Raw genomic sequence first — 20,017 nt, 5'->3', positions numbered from 1 at the left:
CAGTGAGGGAGGATCATGCGGCGGACAAGCTTTCTCTCCCATCAGCTCCACTGCTATCATCATCATCATCATTATCCCATCAATCCAACTAAACCCAGCTGAGGAACGATGACAGCAAACAACACCACGTGGCCTCCAGAGGTGAGGGACTACACCTATGTGCGCTTTTACGTGTCCACCCTGTCCTTCTCGGTGCTGCTCTTCTTCAACATCATCATCAACTCGACCATACTTCGAGTGGAGCACCTCCGGAGCCATGCCCGCTTCGTGCTGGTGTTCCACCTGCTGCTGTCCGCCCTGGTTTACCTGGGGATGAGCAGCATCTTCCACTACCAGATCTACCTGCAGGCGCGGCCGGGCCGCTCCGCCTGCCTGGCCATGATCACCGTCCTGGTCAGCAGCGCCTCCAACACCCTCCTCACGCTCACGGTGATGGCTTTGGACCGCTACTGCGCCGTGTGCCACCCGATGCGCTACACCTCCAAATGCATCGCCGGGTACTGGCCCTGGCTGCTGGGCGCGCTCACCTGGCTCGTGGCTCTGGTCATTCCCCTCAGCGTGTTCCTGCACCCGGACCCCCAAAGCACGGGGACCGACTATGACAAGGAGTGCGGGCCGGAGCAGCAGAGGAAAGGCGGGCTGCAGAAGGTGCTGTTCATCGGTCTGTGCACGCTGCTCATCATGTACAGCTACGTGAGGATACTGATGGAGGGGCGGCGGTTAGGGGTGCTGAATCGGCGCAACCGGGCCGGCTGCAGGACCATCGCCCTGCACGGCAGCCAACTGGCGGTATTCATCCTGCCCAACTTTGTGAACTTCGTGCTGACGATACTGTACCAGCGGAGGCTCATTAAGCCAGAGACTAAAGAGCTGTTCGCCGTGGTTGTCTTTGCTTTCTTCAGCCTGGCGCAGTGCGTTGCGCCGGTTGTGTACGGCTTGCGCAAAGAGGAACTTCTGGAGCAGTTGAGTCACAGGTTCCCCTGCTGTTCCCGATACCTGAAGAGTGTCCTCGGCTGGACGGTGCGCGTCAACTGGACACACAGCCACCGCAAAACACGGTATGATCAGCGGATGCATACATTAGAATTTGTTTTGACTGAAAAAACAATACATTAATCATTTTCTCAGAAGGAACCTTAAAGTGAATTCAAAATTAAAATGTATTCTTCGAGCATCAAGGCAAACAAACAGACCGATGCTGGTCCACTCTTCATCAGGGTGTGACAAACAATCAGTCTTCATTATACACCAGCCGTGAGTGGCATTCTAATTCACAGGTTGACCCATAGAGGGCGCGACTGAACAAAAAACTGCCAAAAAAAGCGTAAATCTACAATAACAATAAATACTTTGCATTAAGTGAAAATATATCAAATCTAGAAAATAACAACAAATATTACTCACCAATAATGTGCAATATCATAAGAAATGAAGCAAAGAGAAAAATAATCTGTCAATGTTAATGTGCCAAAATGTACCAAAGTGAAAAAATATTAGACTTAAATTATACTATTATATATTTTGGAAGTACAAGTTTACTTGTAATTCATTTTCTATACTTAAATTATATTAGTATTATATTAGTATGCTACTTTTTGACCTTGCATATTGACAAACTCAATTAGCGTCAGTGAAGAAATGCATAGATACAAGAAAAACCAGCGTACAGGTGACACTAAGTGCTTTTACAGCATAAAAAGTCAAGTCATTAATATATGCTCACGAGTTTCTCACTTTCTAATGAATCATCTAGTGTGCAGCTATAAAGTCATGAATAAAGATTCGCTTTATTCATGACCTAATGCAGCTGCAGACTTCATGGCGTGAGTGTCACCAGGTTATCAGTGAAAGTCAGTCATCTCCAATATGTTAATTAGTCAGTAATAAAAGATTTAGATTTTTCACACTAGGCCTGATTAAGTCTGCGGTTGTAAATGTTAATAAATAATTAATAAATGGATTAGTGCTCTTCCAGGTGGGCAGAGGTCAGAGCTAAAAACTATTAATAAAGCCATCACCACTCATCAGAAATATGAAAACCACCGAGTTTCAAAAGACATGTCATCTTGCAGATTTATGTATGTGTGCACCTGCATAAGAAAAAAATATTCCAAAACAATAACCATTACTTGAACTTTCACATGAAGTCACATGAAATGTCTGAATGCATATAAGGCTAACACCAGTCTGTGGTTAGCTTAGCTTAGCATAAATACATGTAACAAGGGGAAACAGGTAGCCTGGTAACCAAAATCTACCAGAACACCTAAAGCTCACTAATTAAACCTGTTATATCTTGTTTGTTTAAGTTGCACAAAGCACAACAATTTGCGCCGGACTGGTTCCTGGCTGGGAGCAGTGACTGCTTGGAGTCTCTGCTGGTTGCCTGGCAACCTCACACCTGTACAGATACAATAAACAAGATAGATTGTGCTAATGAGTGAGTTTTAGAGGCGCTGCGAGGTGGATTTTGTTACTGTCAGAAAGAACAGGGCGAGATGTTTCCCTGTGTTTCCAGTCTTTATGCTAAGATAAGCTAAGCTAAGCTAACCGGATGCTGGTTGTAGTTTTAATTAAAAATAAATAAATTTAGAAATTCAAGTGCAGACATTTAATTGGGTCTCGCTACGAGCTTGTGGCCCACAGTCACTTCGTATTCACCACTGACTTATTGAACTGCTGTGAGGCCAAAACTATGTACAGTTAAAATAATACACATTTGATTACCAGAAGGATGTAACCAGGTTCTGGAAAACATCGTAAAGAAGTGCTGAATACAACAGCTAAAATTAAAAAGGGAATTCTTTGAAGGAGGATGATTAATTGTAAGATGAGTCACTCCGCTGAAATAATTGTGTGAAAACGAACAGATTTGCATGAGGTTCAGTGTTACAGTGACTACTGCTACTACTATGACTCAATGAGTAATTAAAATGGGCATTTGCTTGATGAGTTCTGGTTGAAACCGCGGCTGATCATAAAAAAACTTGCTTTTTAAGTGTTTTTGGAAACTTTAGCGTGTTGTTCACCACGCCGCGACAGAAAGAGCACATGAGCTCACTGCTGAGTCTAAGGTGCTATTTCAGGTTGTTCTTACTCTCTTTTTCCCCTCAGGGAGCGAACACTGACAGCTCAGACGATCATCTCCCTGGAGGTCCCGCAAGCCCGAGAGGCGGAGGAAACCACACCGATGTCAGTCATGAGTTCCTCACATGACTTAGAGTCATGTCAAGGCGATGCGGACAATGCCTGATGAGGAAAAGTAGGTCACTGTCAGGATCCCGAAGGACAAAGGAACATTTGGATAAGCGGCCGGCGTTCTCAGCTGAGGCCCAAAAGGAACTAAAGGAAATCACCTTGGACATGATGATCCAGATCTATCAGGGTTTGTTCCTCACATGAGACGTGGATGTGCATCAGTGTCAGGACATCAGCCTGTTTATATGTTGCTCTATTCCTGACCTTTAGTCAGGGAAGCACACACTGGAGCTGCCCAGTGGACACAACGGCGGAGAACAGTATGGCTTCAGAAGAAATGGGCAGCTCTCTTATCGTCAGTTTTCCCGGCCGGTTCAGGGGTTCAGGCCCACTTCTCTGACCTCTGCTGCCTGGGATCGGCATCACTTGGGATTAAAATGACTGGGACGGAGGATATATTTAAACATGCAGTCTGGTGAATGTGGTTTCCATGTGCTCTTAACCTTGTGGGTATTAAAAACTGTGAGTTTAATGCTCTTGATCCACTTGAATATTTGCAGCACCCTTAAAATTAAGCGAGAGGGAGGGTTCACACAGGGCTCTGCATTTTATTATTCGTATGGCAGAAAACACCAACAGATATATGAAGATTTTACTATACTTGACATTTAATGTTTTAAGTAATATTTGTAGTCCCCAGATCAGATTTTGGAATACTTTTAGGAAGTACGCTCAGCTTTCTAGTGGAGAATCAGGCCTACATGATAAGTTTGATACCTCTCTCATATCTGTCTGTTAAATATCGGGTGTGCGGGCGGATCAATGGCCAAAGTGCTGTTTTGAGTATCAATACTGGTGATAACAGGACTGATACCAAGAAAACTGCATCTATATGTGCAGCTATCATCTCATTAGTTCAGAAAATGTCCAGAATTAATATTTTTAATTACCCGTAAAAGTTTTTTTTCCCACTTTATAATGAACGTACTTAAGTAATACATATACTTATGAAGTGGTAATTAAATATATTCAGACATAGCTAATGGTGATGCATTCATCTCATATATCAGAGATGAATGGCATCAACACTGGTATCAATATCTGTGATCTGGTCGGTGACGAAGTAAACAGTTAGCTTAGCATAAAGAAGCGGGAAACAGCTAGCGCATCCAAATGTTTTTTAAAAATTAAATAAAATAGCTTACTGCAAAGTCTAAAGCTCACAAATGAATACAACTCAAGATACAATGTGTTAATTGGTTAGCTTTAGAGATGCTGGTCGGCAGGTGTTGGAAGGTTCAAGGCCAGCCTTGCTAGCTGTTTTCCATTAGCTAAGCTAAATGTATCCTGGCTTTAGCATCACATTCAACAGACATCCACGCGAGTGATATTGTTAACCCTCTTTTCATCTGGCAAACGGTGCAATAAAGCATACGAACATATTTAACGTGAAACTGCTTCATTTAAGTCAACTTAGCTTAAGTTTTAATGACTCAAAAGGAGATAAAAACCCTCACTTTCTCAAAGCAAAGCTGGCTCGTGAATGCCTCTCACTATTTACCACTACTAAGAAAAGGAAATCGCATAATAATTGGGGACTGTCCACAAGGAAACTTGTCGGTCTGGTCAACCTGTGACAGTTGCTGCTCAGCTCCTCAGTCGAGCTTTTAGTCAGACGGACTCGAGCACACCGGGGAAATTCTAACGCTTTAACCGCAGAGCTCACGATCTCAGTCTGGCACCCAGAGAGCAAACACTAGTCAAGTCGGTTGTGCATCTGATGACAGGAAGGGGTTCCTGTTTTTGCCTGACAGCAGCAGCCATCTGGCGGCAAAGCACTTACTGTATCTGCCTTCAGCTGCAGAAGTGAAAGCAAAGCTGTCGCTTGTTGTGAATACAACAGAATAGGAAGTGAGTTTCCCTGGTAAATTAATTCAATCGCTTTGGGGTTTTTTGTTTTGTTTTTTTGCTGAGCTTCTGTGTTTATTTTTTTTCAAGGTTACAAAAGCTCGTACAAGAAGGAACCAGAGAAAAGTCAGTGTCGTTTGGTTTCCAGAATCTGAACTTTACAGAGGTAACAGTTGTATCGCAAGTCAACACAGGCCTAACAAAGGCATGTTTAATGACAGAATAAATTACACTGATCCAGACATTCATCTCTCACTTGTACACACTAAGACAGATCAATGGCTAGATGAATAGATACTTTATTTATTAATCCTGCCAGTTAAGTGTGTTGCTACGGCTCAAAACACGTCTGCGCAAACACCACGGCCACAACAAAAACAGCCGAGACAATCGTCTGACACCTTCATCAGACATATTTTTAGATAACATGCTATCTTTGTCGAGGTGTGTGATCATTCTGTTCAGACTTAAAAAAACCAGCGCTGTGTGTGTACGAGTTAACGGGAAGGTGAGAAAGGTGTAGATTAAAGTTTTATGAACGCTCTAAACACACTGGTTCAGCACATCAGGTATTTTTATTGTACAATAAATTGTTTCTTAAAAATCTCTTCAAAGCAGGTATACAGACCGGTGGTTAACTTTCTACCATTACAGTTAATGATGCCTGCTACCTTAAGCTGAGAAAACAAACAGTTGCCCTTTGGAGGTTAATGTGGCAGCCATTAGTAGAGTAAAGGTGAGCAGTACATTTTCTTTTCAAAAACCATTAGAAAGCTCTGTTTTGACTCAACAGGAGCTTCCATCAGCATCTGTGGACCGGTTTCTAAGGCAAAGGTTTCGCTCCTGACATTAATGTTTCCGTGATGAGCACCGAGTGAGCTGAACAAACATGCAGAAAGGCATTAGATAGACAGCGTAGATACATGTACAACCCGGAGGAATAAAACTGCCATTTAAAACACCTCTGCGTATAAATCGCTCAAAAACAGATGAATCCTTGGCTTCCTCCGTTAACTGGCCTCCTATCTCAAAGTTGCATTGAAGTCGCATTCATTTTTCAAAAATAACACTATAAGTTAATGTTTCAAAAGATTAAATGACGAGATCATTCAATCAGCTACGGTCATGAAGGCTGAGATAAATAAAAGCTCCGTGCACACATTCGAGACAGTCATCAGCTGTTTCAGATGTAGGTGGTGGTAGGGATGGAATGATTTGTCGGAATATTGTGATTTTTCAGTCATATTGAACAATTTTTAGCGTTTTGTTTCATATAGATTAAAACTCTGGCTAAAATTCAGACTCCGGCCCAAATTCTGGTTGTCCTGGGTTAGAATTAAATAAATAAGTGACTGAAAAACAGGATCAGGAAGACAGCCTTACGACTGAGATAACGCTCTCTGACGGAACAATAACTTTCAAATTGTGATTTCTGTGTAAAAACTGTGACTCACTCAGCCACAGGTTGTAAGATGCAACGCGGGACATAAAAGCTCGACGACACTGATTCAGTCGTCTGAGCTGATGTCTGGGAGGACTTAGTACACATGACCTAGAACCTGGTTAGAGATGCAGCAGAGTGGAAAAAAAACACAAAAAACAAACGGATATGGAGATACAGGGAAGCGTGGTGCGTTCAGAAACCCAGTGGGTGAGAAGACACCACCCCGCCATTCTCCACCACGGCTGTAGAGATGGCCCGCATGTTCTTGAAGAGCTGCCTGGAGTCGCTGGAGCGCAGAGCTGTGATGTCTCGCATGACCCTGTCATGGGCCTGGGGAGCGAGGGGAACATTGAATCATTCAAAAAAATCTTATCCATGTTGTCATTAATGTTCTCTGAATCTTCCCTCTGCGCTAAATAGAATGACGTAGAGCATCATTGCGTTATATTAACGAGTTAATGTTGAGCTTTCAGGCCAAAATCATTGTGATATTTAACTCTTTTTCACTTTCACCCAGCCCCATCTATTGGCAAAAATTTGTCAATTCTGCTACTTAACAACAAATTAAATACAGGCATCAAGCATGCATATTGATGAGCATGCTGAGGAAACACCCTCAAACAGAACATAAATTACGTAGATTCATTCATTTTTGATAATTTACTCCACACTATTCAATGTTTCTTAATTATAAGACAAAATCTCATCATACAGACATTTCTGTGTGTGTTTGTGGCTTTGACAGGGCTCTTACCTCCATGCACCAGGTCTCACACAACATCTTTTCATGCTGAGCTGAGGCGGCACCCTGACTGAGAGAGCGGGAGGCCCTGCAGGGGGGGGGACCACAAAAAAAGTTCAGTTTAGAGCGCATAGGATGTATGTAGTGGAATAAAAGCAGACCATAGAGAAAGTGAGCGTGGAGCAAGAGAGAGTGAAACAAGGGTGAAACAAAAAGAGTGACAGATTATTCTTGTTTGCATGTTTACCTGGACAGGACAACCACCATGGCATAGAGGTCAATGGCACCGTCTGCGACTCTCTTCAGGACAAACTGTTCATCTGTAACAGGAAACTGCTCGTTGAGTTGACTTATTACAAAACAAACAAGTGATTAGAGGACACGAAAACACGAATGCTTGCCACTGAACATACTCGTGCGAACAAATCGCAGTTTTCTCTGAATATTTGACTCAAAAAGCAACCACCATGCGAGGTGACTTCAGCCGAAATACCCAAACTGTACCAGCTGGGGATTTTTACCCAGCACCCACAGGGTTTTCTCCCACCTTCACACACGCACGCACACTCACCAATGATCTTCTTGCCATGTTTGATCAGCAGCTCCTCAACAACCGCTCCGAACTGTTCGATGGCTTTAACTGTCTAGAAATCAGGAAAAACACACATTCGTCAGGGAGAAGTAGGCAACGTGACTCAGCAATAAAAGGCGACAAAGCAGAAAAATCCCGCGTCATCCCATCAGTGACCTGTCAAAGTGTCACTTGGACACTCACTCAATCCGAGCTACCACTTAAATGAATGCCTAAAATGCAGAACGTACCAGTTCACCGCTGCGTGCCAGCTCAGGATGTACAGTTCCCTGCAGAGTCAGGCCTGTGCTCAAACCCGCCTTCCTGCAAAGACAACACAAGAAGACAGTCGTCGTATCAACATGGCTGCTGAGGAAGTACAAGTATGTCATTTTTTACACGAGTCGACGGTAAATCCCAGACAACAACATGAGTCTTTTCCTGCGGTGTTACAGAGCTGTTACTGTCTGAAAAGCTCGGAGTGAGCCACTGCAGGAAGTTTTCGATCACTCTTCACAAATGAAGAGAGCAGGAAAATAGTGACTGTGTGGCGGCAAAGCCCTGACATAAGGGATCCATTTTTAAAATACATCCAAGCCCTGGAAATCATGCTTTTTTCCCCCCAGACAGAATCAGCACATGAGCTAACAAATTAGCCGTTTCTGCTCAGATGTCAGCTGCAACTGCACGAGTGGCAAAACGAAGGACGGGGCTGACTCTCGTGCTGATAATGTTTTGCACACTGCGAGGGAAAGTTAAGTATTTCTTGCCCCCAGACAGGAGGCTACAGAGAGAGTGTGTGATACAACCTTTTGGCTCTCTTGGTGATTTCTCCTGCGAGCAGCCCGGCGTTTCCGATGGGGTTCTTCAGGGCCTTCTGCAAGCTCTTCAACTCGTTGCCGGCATTCTGGAGGGAAGCAGAGAGGGTTTATCAATGACGAAGGCCCCGAAAACCTAGCTTCTCAATCAGCTTCTCACTATGAGTGATTGGATCCTGTGTGAGCACGTTTTTTCTGTCAATGTGAGAACAGGTTGGTTATTTCACATGAGATTCTCACTTGTTTGAAATGTGAGACACTAATCAGGATTCAGCAACATCTGAATCAGAATCGGACAACAGTTGGTGGGATGTTTGGTCATCGTGAATTAAATGTAACGAAACCAGTCTGGTGCAATGCAAGGTCTTGCATCAGACTGGTTTCATCTGCCCGAATTACCCAAACTTTAATTTATTTGTTACATTTCATTAGAGTGAATGGGTTAAATTGTTTTTGAGCGACTTAAAATCAGACTGGACACACCAACAGTGTCCCTGTCCGCTTCACTTTCAGAAGAAGACACTGACAAGGTGCTGGGTGACAGGAAACACAGGCTCAACACAGGGCCTTTGGTGAAAAATAAATATAAGGAAGTTGCGTCTTGGTCACCCATTTTTAAACCTACAAGATGTTACAGCGTTGTGTAAAAGCGCATAGGAAGTAGAAGCAAGCAGAAAATACTTCCTCTCTTCGGAACGCCTGTACTTCTCCGTGCCGACATTATCAGATCACCACGAATCAGGCAGAGAGAGAGATTACAACAACGAGGCATCATTTCACCTGGAAGCCATTGAGGGCGACGAAGAGCCTCAGGATGTCGTTGGTTCCCTCGAAGATGCGGAAAATTCTCAGATCCCTCATCACTCTCTCCACTCCAGAGTCCTGTGGAAACATGTACAGAAAGATGGTGACCTTCTACTTCTACCATCGACTAGACTGCATGCAACTTTTTCGGAAAATATTCAATACTGAAATTCACTCTTGATTCAGTTTGTGATAAAATCTCTGTTTGAATTAGCATACTGAACTACCGACACAGAGAAATGAGCTCTTATACGCAGAGCACATTTGGAGCTTCTCACTGAGATCAAATAAGGCACGAGCTGCAAACAAGACATAAGACGGCCACTATTCATTCCTGTGCTTTTGAATTCTGCGTGTGGAAGTCACCCTTCATATTTTAGGCTGTGCAGACAATGTACTCTGTGCAGAAGAGCAGAAGCGAAAATGTACAGGCCACACTTCTGACTTGGCTTTCCTTGGTGAAATGAAACCCTGAGTCAAAATGTGCACCGTGTGCAGAACTAATCAAAGTCTGCCCACCCCCCCCCCCCCCTCCTTTTAGACGGCTCACATCTGATAATTCATTTCACAATAACTGGCAGAGACATGAAGGGACTGCACAACATTACAGAAACAACTGCACAGTGCATCAATCCAACATAAAAAGTTGATTTGTGAGGCAGAAGAATTGTACTTCTCTTTAACTAAATTGTACAAGTTATTTCTTGCTTGAAGAGAATAATTTGCACTAGAATTGCTGCAGTTGGTGCTTCAAAGTGTTGTTCCATGACCGGACAAACTTTCCGTTGTATCTGGAACCTAGTAGAGCAGCACGTCTGCCAGAGAGGTGCTGTGGGTCTATTTTAAGCAGAACAACATAGTGAACAACTTCACATCGCCCACGTATCCTTGACTTGCTTGTACTGATGCATTCTTGTGAACTTCTTAGCTGACTGTTTTTCCGCACCTGAACAAACCATTAATGTGGTATCCTTACTGTCAGAGCATGGCCGTTTTGCATGTAGAAACCAGGTGACTCAATACCACAATAACACAGTGTACATCACTGAGAAACTAAGGTGGTCTCTTTGCTAAACAAATATGTGTGCAGTGGCTGTGTCTCATCTCCGATGAGATGATTTTGTGTTGCTGTTGACACATGCAGGCTGATGTAGAAATAAGGCCCCAAGTCAATATATTCAAGACAGTCATGACTGCAAATAGAGGATTGGTCATGTGCCAGTATACAGGAGAGTTCCCTTTGTTATCAATTGTACAAGAAAATAAATTGGAAACTTTAAGTCACATTTGAGCAGTATGGTTTGAGTTTCCACAGAACCGTAAGAACCACAATAAACAGAACAATTTCCACACAACGTAACAATGGACCCTTTATGTTCTTTGTAGTTCACTGATTCAAAACCGCTATGTTTTAATGGACGTTTCAAAGGGGGAACTGAAAACACACAAACATTGATTACTGTTTTACAGTAATTTCTTTCTGCTTTAATGCATAATTGTATTATATCAACAGGCAAAGTTAAGTTTTCTTTCTCCTTACTTACTTGCTCTCGATTGTTACTCCCTAATAACATTAAATGTCCAATGTGTAAGAATTGGCCACCTGTCGAAGGTCACTCTGAACAAATCAGGGGCAGCATATGACCCGAGTGACCGCTAACTGCTGCTCCCTAAACTCTTTGCTGTAGCTATCTTTGGCTGAAGCTACTAGGTGCTTTTAGCTAGTTAGCTCAGTTAGCCATGCAGCTATTGGGCCTATTAGCTGACTGGAGTCTGCACGGTCGAGAGCTAAGAGCACCGCGTTCAACAGAACCGGACTCAGCAGCCCTCTAGTGAACAAGTCCACATTGGGACCGAGCGCAACGCTTGAGACAGATGCAGGGCAGTTTAACAACAGGGAAAACAGCGCTGAGGTGATTGGCTGCTCTGACCAGGACTTTAACTCAAGTGGGAGAGCAGCAAGATCAAGGTCAGGGGTTAGCAGCAGGGATTTTCACATGTAATTCTGAATTAAGGGTTCATTTTGACCAAATGAGAGTAGGTGATTGTTGTAAACAGTGGAACGACAAGACTGTTTCGGAGAGTTTTTGTTTCTGTCAAGTTTGAATGAAGTGTGCTTTCTGTTGACTTATACCATCAGACCAATTTCCTCTTCAGGTACAAAATGGTATTGCGAGACTAGATGAGGACTTCAACATTTCTAAAATGGTTTTCTGGATTCTTGTAACAGTTTCTGCAGTGACAACAACCCATTCAACTGTATATCTAGAGGAGGGACATTTTCTAGGACTATTCAGAGCATAGTTCCTCAGGTTGAAACCCAGGTCAAGTTTCTGAGTTTCTAAATAGGTCCTGGAAAAGTCCCTGCAGCAAAAATGATGGTTGTCCTATACCCCAACGGGTACTTTTGGGGAGAAAGGGTTTATGATGCAGGCTATTTTGACCTTGACTCCTCCAGTCAAAACCAAGTCAGATTCCCAGGCTCCTAACAAGTCCTGGGTTCTGTAGATAGTGTTAAAATTTAGCAGGGTACTCACTCATCCCTGCTTATACTTAAACTAAAACATATGTAACATTACTCATTTACATTAGGAAATATGCCTTTTGTTACTTTTGAAACTATAAACACTGCATATGGCAGCATCTGTTTTCAACAGGCTATGAGGTGCTTAAAATAGCAACTTGAAAATTCTACCAGGTGATAACACAAGCTGTTTAAACTCCTCAAATCTATTTGTCACATGCAGCTTTCAGTCGTCCCCGGGTTTGTATGAAACAGGACGTGGACTGAGCACTCACCTTCATGAAACCCATGCCGCCCATAACCTGAATGCACTCATCAGTCACCATCCATGCTGCTTCCTGTCAGAATTAAAAAAAAAAACACACAGATGCATGTGAGCTTTTGCTCTTGCCAAACACACAATCAAATTTCATCTTAATTCAGCAAACACACGCCTAGACACATCGACTTCCTCCATCTGCCAGACTGATTCTTCAGTCTTCCGCAGAAAAAGGAACATCATAAATATTATGTAAGAGGTGCTGTGTTCCTCTAACTTGAGTAAGGAGTCATTAATAATCACCATACATACAAAATATATAAGTTGAACAGAAGAATGTTTGTCTAAAAGTCACCCTGGTTGCCATAACAGCTGGTGTAAGAGGCCATCATGCACAGTCAGCCGGGCATTATGGGGAACAATTAGCACCTCTGGCATGAATGTCAAACCAATAAAACTCTTATCTGAAATCTTACAGAGGCAAAGATCTTGCTGATGGCAGCCTCAATTTGAAATTCGGTCGCTCCACTGTCCATGTTGCCGCTGATCATATAGGCCATCGACTGCAAAAAGACACACAAGTAACATCGATATGAATTTATGTAACTCTCATCTGTGCTGCAGAAATTTTCAGCACCAGTACACAATAATGCAAAGTGCAAACATAGTTTCATTTGTTGAAATTTTGGGCATTTTTGCTTGTGACATTAAAAGGGCTTTGTTAGGCAGGAACAACATAAAAATCTACTTCTTTGGACACAGCTTTGTGCTCATATAAAAGAGCCAGATGGCACATTTCTGTGTGAAAATTGCAAGGATGAATGTGAATCAGTGGTAGCTGTAGAAAATTCACTGTTAAGTCGTCCGACCTCAGAGACATAATGCAGCATGGCCATGCGAGCCATCTTCTCCTGGATGGCTCCGTAGGTGTGGATCTTGCTCCCAAACTGGGTTCTGTTGGCTGCATGATCCACCTGGCAAAAAGAGGGACACGACAGTGACAATCACACCTGAATTCATAGTTGAAAGCCGTTCACTGTAACAACATGAAACAGACAGATAGGTGGAGCATGATTCCTCTGCACTTCCTTAAACTTCAAGACTGAAACTGTTTTTTTTTTAGCAGGCTTTTTTGGGGTCCCTGTTGACATGTTGTTGCTGTCTACTTTTTGACCAAAAAGAGGAAGTTTGGCAATGCTGCCAGCCAGCACGGTAATCTTGTGGTGAGCTGCGAAACTGGTGGAACCAAGGACGGAACTCAGTATGACCACACAGATGATCTGGTTGCTGAGAAAATGCCACAAGATCTGAAAATAACTGAAGTAAAAGCAACAACACTGACCTTAAAAAAACTTTAAAAGTGCTGTGATGTTGTTATGAACAAGGGGAAGCACTGAAGAAGGATGTAGTTTATAGATTAATGTTGGAAAATATCCCGAGCACATATGCATTTCTCTCATCTTCACCAGATGCAGGTCATTCCTCTCAGCACACGAGAACACACATGCTGTGTCTCCTATACATGCGCTTCACCCACACACAGAATGAAATGCTGAGGGCATGGATTTCTCCCATTTGAACTTTTTCACAGGTTCCTGCACTGTTCTCTCTATTCTATGGAACACAGCAAATAATAAAAGTCACTTTCATCCGAAGCAAATTTGGATGAGCGATTTGCATATTTTTGCATTTTATACACTAAACAAAATCAACATTAGCACTAAAGCATTGTCCTTGCACTGACAGTACAGTGAGGATCGACTCCGAGTTTACAATTTAGTTACAATAATGCTAACTGATCACTAAGTTTGACACCTAGTGTCAGTCACTGTTGCAATGGTCATTGCATTAACGACTTGTTACACAAAACATGACAGGACTGATTATTGCACAGTTAAATCTCTGGTATGTTTGCTCATTTTAATCAAAGCAAACTAAACCAGATTTTTTCCGACGATGCACCTGAGGCACACCATTCTGTCTACCTCTGCTGAGTCGCACATCACATCACAGTACTGCTGGTGCAATTGTATCAGTGTTACAAATTGAATACGATCACATATTTAAAAAAAAAAAAAAAAAAACATTCAATGCAGTTGTTGTGACAAATCCAAATACCTATTTGGTTACACATTTAGTGTTGATAAATTGTAATGTTTGAGGAAAACAACAAACATGACCAGAGCATGTTTGAATCTTCTACGCCTGTAACCTCAACAGGAAATTGCATAGCAGAATCAGGCCATAGGGAACCAGTAGGGGGAATTTCCCAGAAACCCACAACGAAGGAAATGATTGAAAGAGGGGGTGTAACATAGACAATACAGATAAAACCGCTGCAGTGCATGGGAAACATACACATGCAGACACATAAAGGTGTAAATGGAAGCCATAGCGTTGAAATTATCAGAAAAGCTCATCTTCTGCTCTCACGCTTCGTACCACTTCCCGTCTACATTTATAGCTCTATAGGGAGTTTGCTCACAGCTTTGCTGATGACTCCCTTCATGGTTCCAGAGAGGGCGGCCGCCATGCCGAAGCGTCCATTATTCAAGATGTTCATGGCCACCTTGAAACCTCCGCCCAGCTCTCCCAGCAGGCAGTCAGCTGGCACGCGAACATTATCGAAATAGACCTCAGCGGTGTTGGACGCCTTGATGCCCATTTTCTTCTCTGGAGGGCCACTGTGTTTAACAGGACGGGGTGATGTTGAAGGGGAGAAAAATGGCATGTCAACGTGTCATTAACATGAAAAACATTATAATCGCAGCTCAAAAATATCAGCGCAGCATCAGAGAGTTTAGTGATGAACAGTCGTTAATGTGGAGAAAAGGTGTGCTCACTGTGTCACTCCTCCAAAGCTCCTCTCCACAACAAAGGCAGAGATCTTGTCCTTCATCTCCCCAGTCTTGGGATCCTTCATGGGGGTCTTCGCGAACACTGTGAAGATCTCAGCCAGACCTCCATTGCTGATGAGGGAAGGCATCAGATTGGGAAGACACACCAGCCATTAAATTGTACAATGCTTCCCCCTAGTGATGAAAGTAAATACATTCTGATTATGTACACCATTATGGTGTCCTCACCTGATCCAGATCTTGCTTCCGTTGAGAGTGAAGTACTGTCCGCAGGGGGACTGAACAGCTGTGGTCTTGATGGAGGCGGCATCAGAGCCGCTGGCTGGTTCAGTCAGGCAGAAGGCGGCAACATGCTCACCTGGAGGGACAAACACACATGCATCGTCAAACATAAGCAACAGAAATGGGTCTGTATAATCTTCCCTCATTTCAGCGTGTTCCATCTCAATGCAGTGAAAAGCTGTTGTAGTATTTTCTATAACTCTCTGTGATCGGCGAGCCATGCAGAGCTCAGTCTGTCTAGCTCTCTTTTTTAATTCTTTACACAAATATTTCTGTCCCTTTTCATGTGAACAACATGGGTGCAACACTGCGAATGTCCTCCAGAAGAGAAATGTGTGCTATTATCCCCAGCGTGGTTGTTCAGAACAACAATCAACACCTTCGATGTGAAATGTGGTCTGATAACAGGTCATACAAACCACTTCCTTTCTAGTATAAAGCAGCTGCACACACTGTTGGTTTTGGTCTTTTCACAGGTTTACAGACAATAATAAAAAATACAGAGGCCTTATCGAGCATGTTGGATATTGTAAACACAATTCACATCTGCACAAACATCAATGTCAAATGCTGGTCTTCTTACCTGTGGCAAGCTTAGGCAGGTACTTCTCCTTTTGGGCTGGATTCCCAAAAAGCAGAATGCCCTTGAAGCCAATGGACTGGTGGGCACCCAGGGTGATGCCCACACCGAGGTCATGACTGCCAACGATCTCAACGAGCCGGGCATACTGTTAGATGGATAGATGCTACCATGTTAGACTCATTGCATTCACCAGTTTACATAGCATTCATAAACAGTATGTATGAAAGTGAATGTGTTACAGGGTAAATATCTATAAATCTGATATACCTGTGTGTTTGAGAGGCCGAGGCCACACAGGTCAGCTGGCACTTGCAGGCCAAAGGCACCCATCTCCTTCAAGCCCTGCATGGTGTTATCTTCTACCTTCTCCAAGGCATCATTCTTGGCAGGATCGTTCACCTCCTGCCCACAGGAAGCAGCAAACATGGTGGGTGAGGGGTGAGCATGAGGGTTGTAGAGAGGTTGAGCATGAGGTCAGACAGATTAATCAGAGAGCTCAAAGTGGTTTAAAATTACCTCAAAGAATTTGCTGACAGGCCCGACCAGCTCTCGAAGAAACTGCTCCTGCTCGTCATTCAGGGCTGCAGCAGAGACAAAAAAAACCATCTATTTTTAGTTCTACAGACCTTTTGAATGAAATGTTGCCACTTTTTCAGATCTTCACATAAAATCCTCTGGTTTACCTGAGGGGTAAGGAAACACTTGTGCAGTCTGGATCTGCCCCTTGAAAATGTTGACAGCAAATGATTTGGATTCCTGGAAAATTAAACCAGACAGACGTAGTCAAGCTTGTGCTACGACAAACACAGTCCTCAAATGTTCAGATGAACATGGAAGAGTGTGACGCCACTAACAGGACTGTGCATCGTCACCCACAAGCATGTGCATGTGCATCCAAACAGAAAATGGACCAATTCATAAAAAACTGCTCCACAGTTGAGCGCACAGAGGTCAAAAGCCTCATAGGGTACCTCTCGCGATCTTAAATACTAATTACATGATAATGAAGAATTAACATACAGCAGCAACTGTCTTCTTTTCCACTTTAGTGGCTGCGTCACTGCCGACTGCTGCTGGCTTCTCCAGCACCGCCTGAAGAGAAAGAGCAAAACACACACTGAGCTGGAGAACAGTTCATCAATTCAGTAAAAAAGCGTTAGGGTTAGGGGGACGTTAAACTTTTAAGAAACTTAAGCTTAGAAAACATTTGGAGTTTAAAAAAAACAAACATTGCTTAAATAAAAAACATATCTGGGACAAGAAGAATCTAAGGTGAAACGATGTAATATGAAAACAAATCCAAACCCCGAAAAGAATACTGGTAAACAAAGGCAGTTCAGTGACGTTAATACAACCAGTGTTATGAGCCAAAGAAACCATGAGTGAAAGTTTTTCCTATTCCACTCAGAGCACCAGCCTGGTAAGATGCCCAAAGGACTTATTACAAGTTCCAAATGGGTGAGAGGTGTTGCCAAGGGCAAATCCAGCCCGCTGAGTCTCCGGGCTGCAAGAGTGCTGTGCATACCGTACATATTTTTAAAAGGAGATGTTTCCAATAACTGTTCAAATCAGCAAAACAACACAATCTATGACACCAGTGTGCTTTATTATTGGCCGACAGTGAGCCACATTGTTGCTTTTAAGCATGGAAAACAAAAAGTCCTTCTACTGTGTACTCCACTCGATGGAGACCTGTAATAAACCCTACCGATAGCATGTCATGGCTGTTTAATTGCATTGTGCTTGATTATGCAAGTAATGGACCGGTACTTTTCAAGATAACCTGTAATATATAATATGTTTAAGAATAGACACATGAAAATGAAATATCACAATCGTTCCTCATTCCAGCTTGTGTGCATCAAGGGAAAAAAGTCTCAAATAAATTATTTCTGCCAAAGTATATACATACCTGTGTTTGTGGAAAACTACTTCAAATTAACTTCTTGTGTCTATGATACAGCTGCTTTCATTTACATGTTTTTCCATTTCTGCTGTCAGATAAGGAAAGGATTCTCAAATTTGATTACAGCTCATTCATACGATGATTAGCAGGAGTCATCGTCAAGCTGCTGTGCTGCATGTGAAGCGATCATTTTATGATGATGACATTGTCAGGCAAAACTAATAACACAAGTTGATGAGAGCAGCTGTGAGACTGCCAATACTGACATATAAAATGAGGATTACAGAGCAACAAACAGGTTGTTATATTACTGTGAGCTGATAAGTACAACCAAAGGGAATCTGTGACATCTAAATTAGCTCAAAACCCGTATTTGCGCTTGTAAAACCCCATGAATAAATGTTTACTCAACATATTTATACTTTCTCATTATGTCCATCCACTGCCTGGCCTAAACCCTGATCAGGACAACAGCAGTGTCTCCCACATTCATGGTGTCACTTTTATGGAGGAGTCACGTGATCGCTGAACTTTCACCTACTTGCCTACTTCCAGTGTTATGTCAGCCAAGCACTGCATTAAGCCAAACATGGACAGCAACCATTCTCAAAAATATCGTGAAACCACAGCACAAACATGTCTGACAAAATGCTAATCAATCGGAATATCGAATACATTAAATGCTAATATTATCGTACCTCTGCAGCTTGGCTTGCGTAGAGACGGGCGTTCTGTACAACAACCGCAGCCCCTGCATGGCGCTGACCTCTGTTCAGACAGGGAAAGATAGACGATTTTTCTCTCGGTCAAGAGACGATATGTTTAACAACAGGTTTGAACATTAGCTAATGTCACCTACCCAGACAGCACGGGAGGAGCCCTGAAGATGGTGCCGCACAGTGCGGATGACTGGCTCACTTTACGAAGCAGCATGATTTTTGACTCTAAAACACAAGGACAGAATATACCACAATTACCGGAATAACGCACAAATAAACAACTTAATCGAAGGCAGAAGGAAAAAAGGGAGTTCAGCTAACAGTTACGTATCGTTAGCTGCTGGTGGGTAGCTAGCAGCTAACTACGTAACGACGTCGTTTTGTTTTGTTGCCAGTTTTGATTGTTTGATTTCTCGAACAAAAACAGAAAAATACAGTTAAATATTTGGATTCCTTGCACCGAGAATCGAGAAAAATCAATGTAAAGTCAATATATGTACCAGTTATATTTTCTGACACGTCCCCTGCGTTCCTGAAGCACCCGACAGCTCCCCTAAATGACCCACTAGTGTTTAACCTGAAACGTTCTCTCCGGATCCCAGTCCGCCGGATGCTGTCCGTCTCGCCGCGGTGTTTCATGGGATATGAAGTTTTACATTATCGGGGTGGTCCGACAGCTGAAACGTAGCTATAAAAATTACTACAGTATTTCATGAATACATTGTATGACTACAAGAATTGTAAATGGATACATTAAATTACATTTTATTAAATGTGCAATAAACTAATTAAACGGGAACCAAATTAGTTTAACGATATTAATTTAAGCAACATAATCTTAGGGCATTTTGCATGTTTTCTGAAACATTTATGGTAAAGTCTAAAAGTATTTTTAAAACCTGTAAACATTGGACAAAACTTGAAACATCTACATTTATGTATAAAGAATTCTGCTACGATCACACTGTTAGTAGCTGAAACAAATATTTGGTCTGCATGAAGAGCCAAAATAAGATGTTTGGTGGTCAAAGGGCTGTATAGTTTTTCCCAGGAGTTTTTAGAATATCACAGGTGTAAATAAGACGCTCTTGAGTTTAATATCTCTGAATGTACTCCAAATTACACCTAATTGCAGTCGTGAGGGTTTTTTAACTGAACAAATTTTATTTTTGGAAATAAAGTAAAATGACAGATACTGTATCCTTATTTTGATGGTGTTGTAATGACCACTGTCTTTGAGCCTGAAGAGTAAAACATTCCTTTATGACAGCCCATCTTAATAGTTTAATACATTTGGTGTCAGGGAAATTAACAGCATCTCTTCTAGGTATAACAGCTGAATATTTTATCATCCATTTTATCATATTGATGAGTGCAACAGGAATGGCTGTCATCAATGAA

The 20,017-nt window shown here is 42.5% G+C and overlaps 2 protein-coding genes across 2 annotated transcripts; one reads left to right on the top strand and one right to left on the bottom strand.

Annotated features, from left to right (window-relative positions):
- On the top strand, positions 1-5,247 carry zgc:194312 (uncharacterized protein LOC794943 homolog). The gene is made up of 2 exons (XM_041964824.1): positions 1-1,058; positions 3,115-5,247. Exons 1-2 carry the CDS (start codon positions 109-111, stop codon positions 3,251-3,253), a joined length of 1,089 nt encoding a protein of 362 aa, XP_041820758.1. The 5' UTR covers positions 1-108; the 3' UTR covers positions 3,254-5,247.
- A 415-nt stretch (positions 5,248-5,662) lies between these two features.
- Positions 5,663-19,233, bottom strand: acadvl (acyl-CoA dehydrogenase very long chain). The gene is made up of 21 exons (XM_041964823.1): positions 19,117-19,233; positions 18,757-18,841; positions 18,596-18,665; positions 17,012-17,083; positions 16,675-16,747; positions 16,508-16,572; positions 16,259-16,393; positions 15,992-16,136; positions 15,355-15,484; positions 15,112-15,237; positions 14,754-14,952; positions 13,138-13,242; positions 12,745-12,831; positions 12,285-12,347; positions 9,462-9,563; positions 8,673-8,770; positions 8,115-8,187; positions 7,864-7,936; positions 7,540-7,612; positions 7,305-7,380; positions 5,663-6,880 (listed from the first exon to the last, which is right to left on the bottom strand). The coding sequence occupies exons 2-21, from the start codon at positions 18,828-18,830 to the stop codon at positions 6,743-6,745; spliced, it is 1,977 nt and encodes a 658-aa protein (XP_041820757.1). The 5' UTR covers positions 18,831-18,841; positions 19,117-19,233; the 3' UTR covers positions 5,663-6,742.
- Positions 19,234-20,017: the final 784 nt, after the last annotated feature.

The sequence above is a fragment of the Chelmon rostratus genome, chromosome 23 (genome assembly GCF_017976325.1).
Source record: "Chelmon rostratus isolate fCheRos1 chromosome 23, fCheRos1.pri, whole genome shotgun sequence".
Taxonomy (NCBI): domain Eukaryota; kingdom Metazoa; phylum Chordata; class Actinopteri; order Chaetodontiformes; family Chaetodontidae; genus Chelmon; species Chelmon rostratus.
Note: the sequence above shows the minus strand (reverse complement) of the source record. Positions and strands in the feature narration are given on the sequence as shown.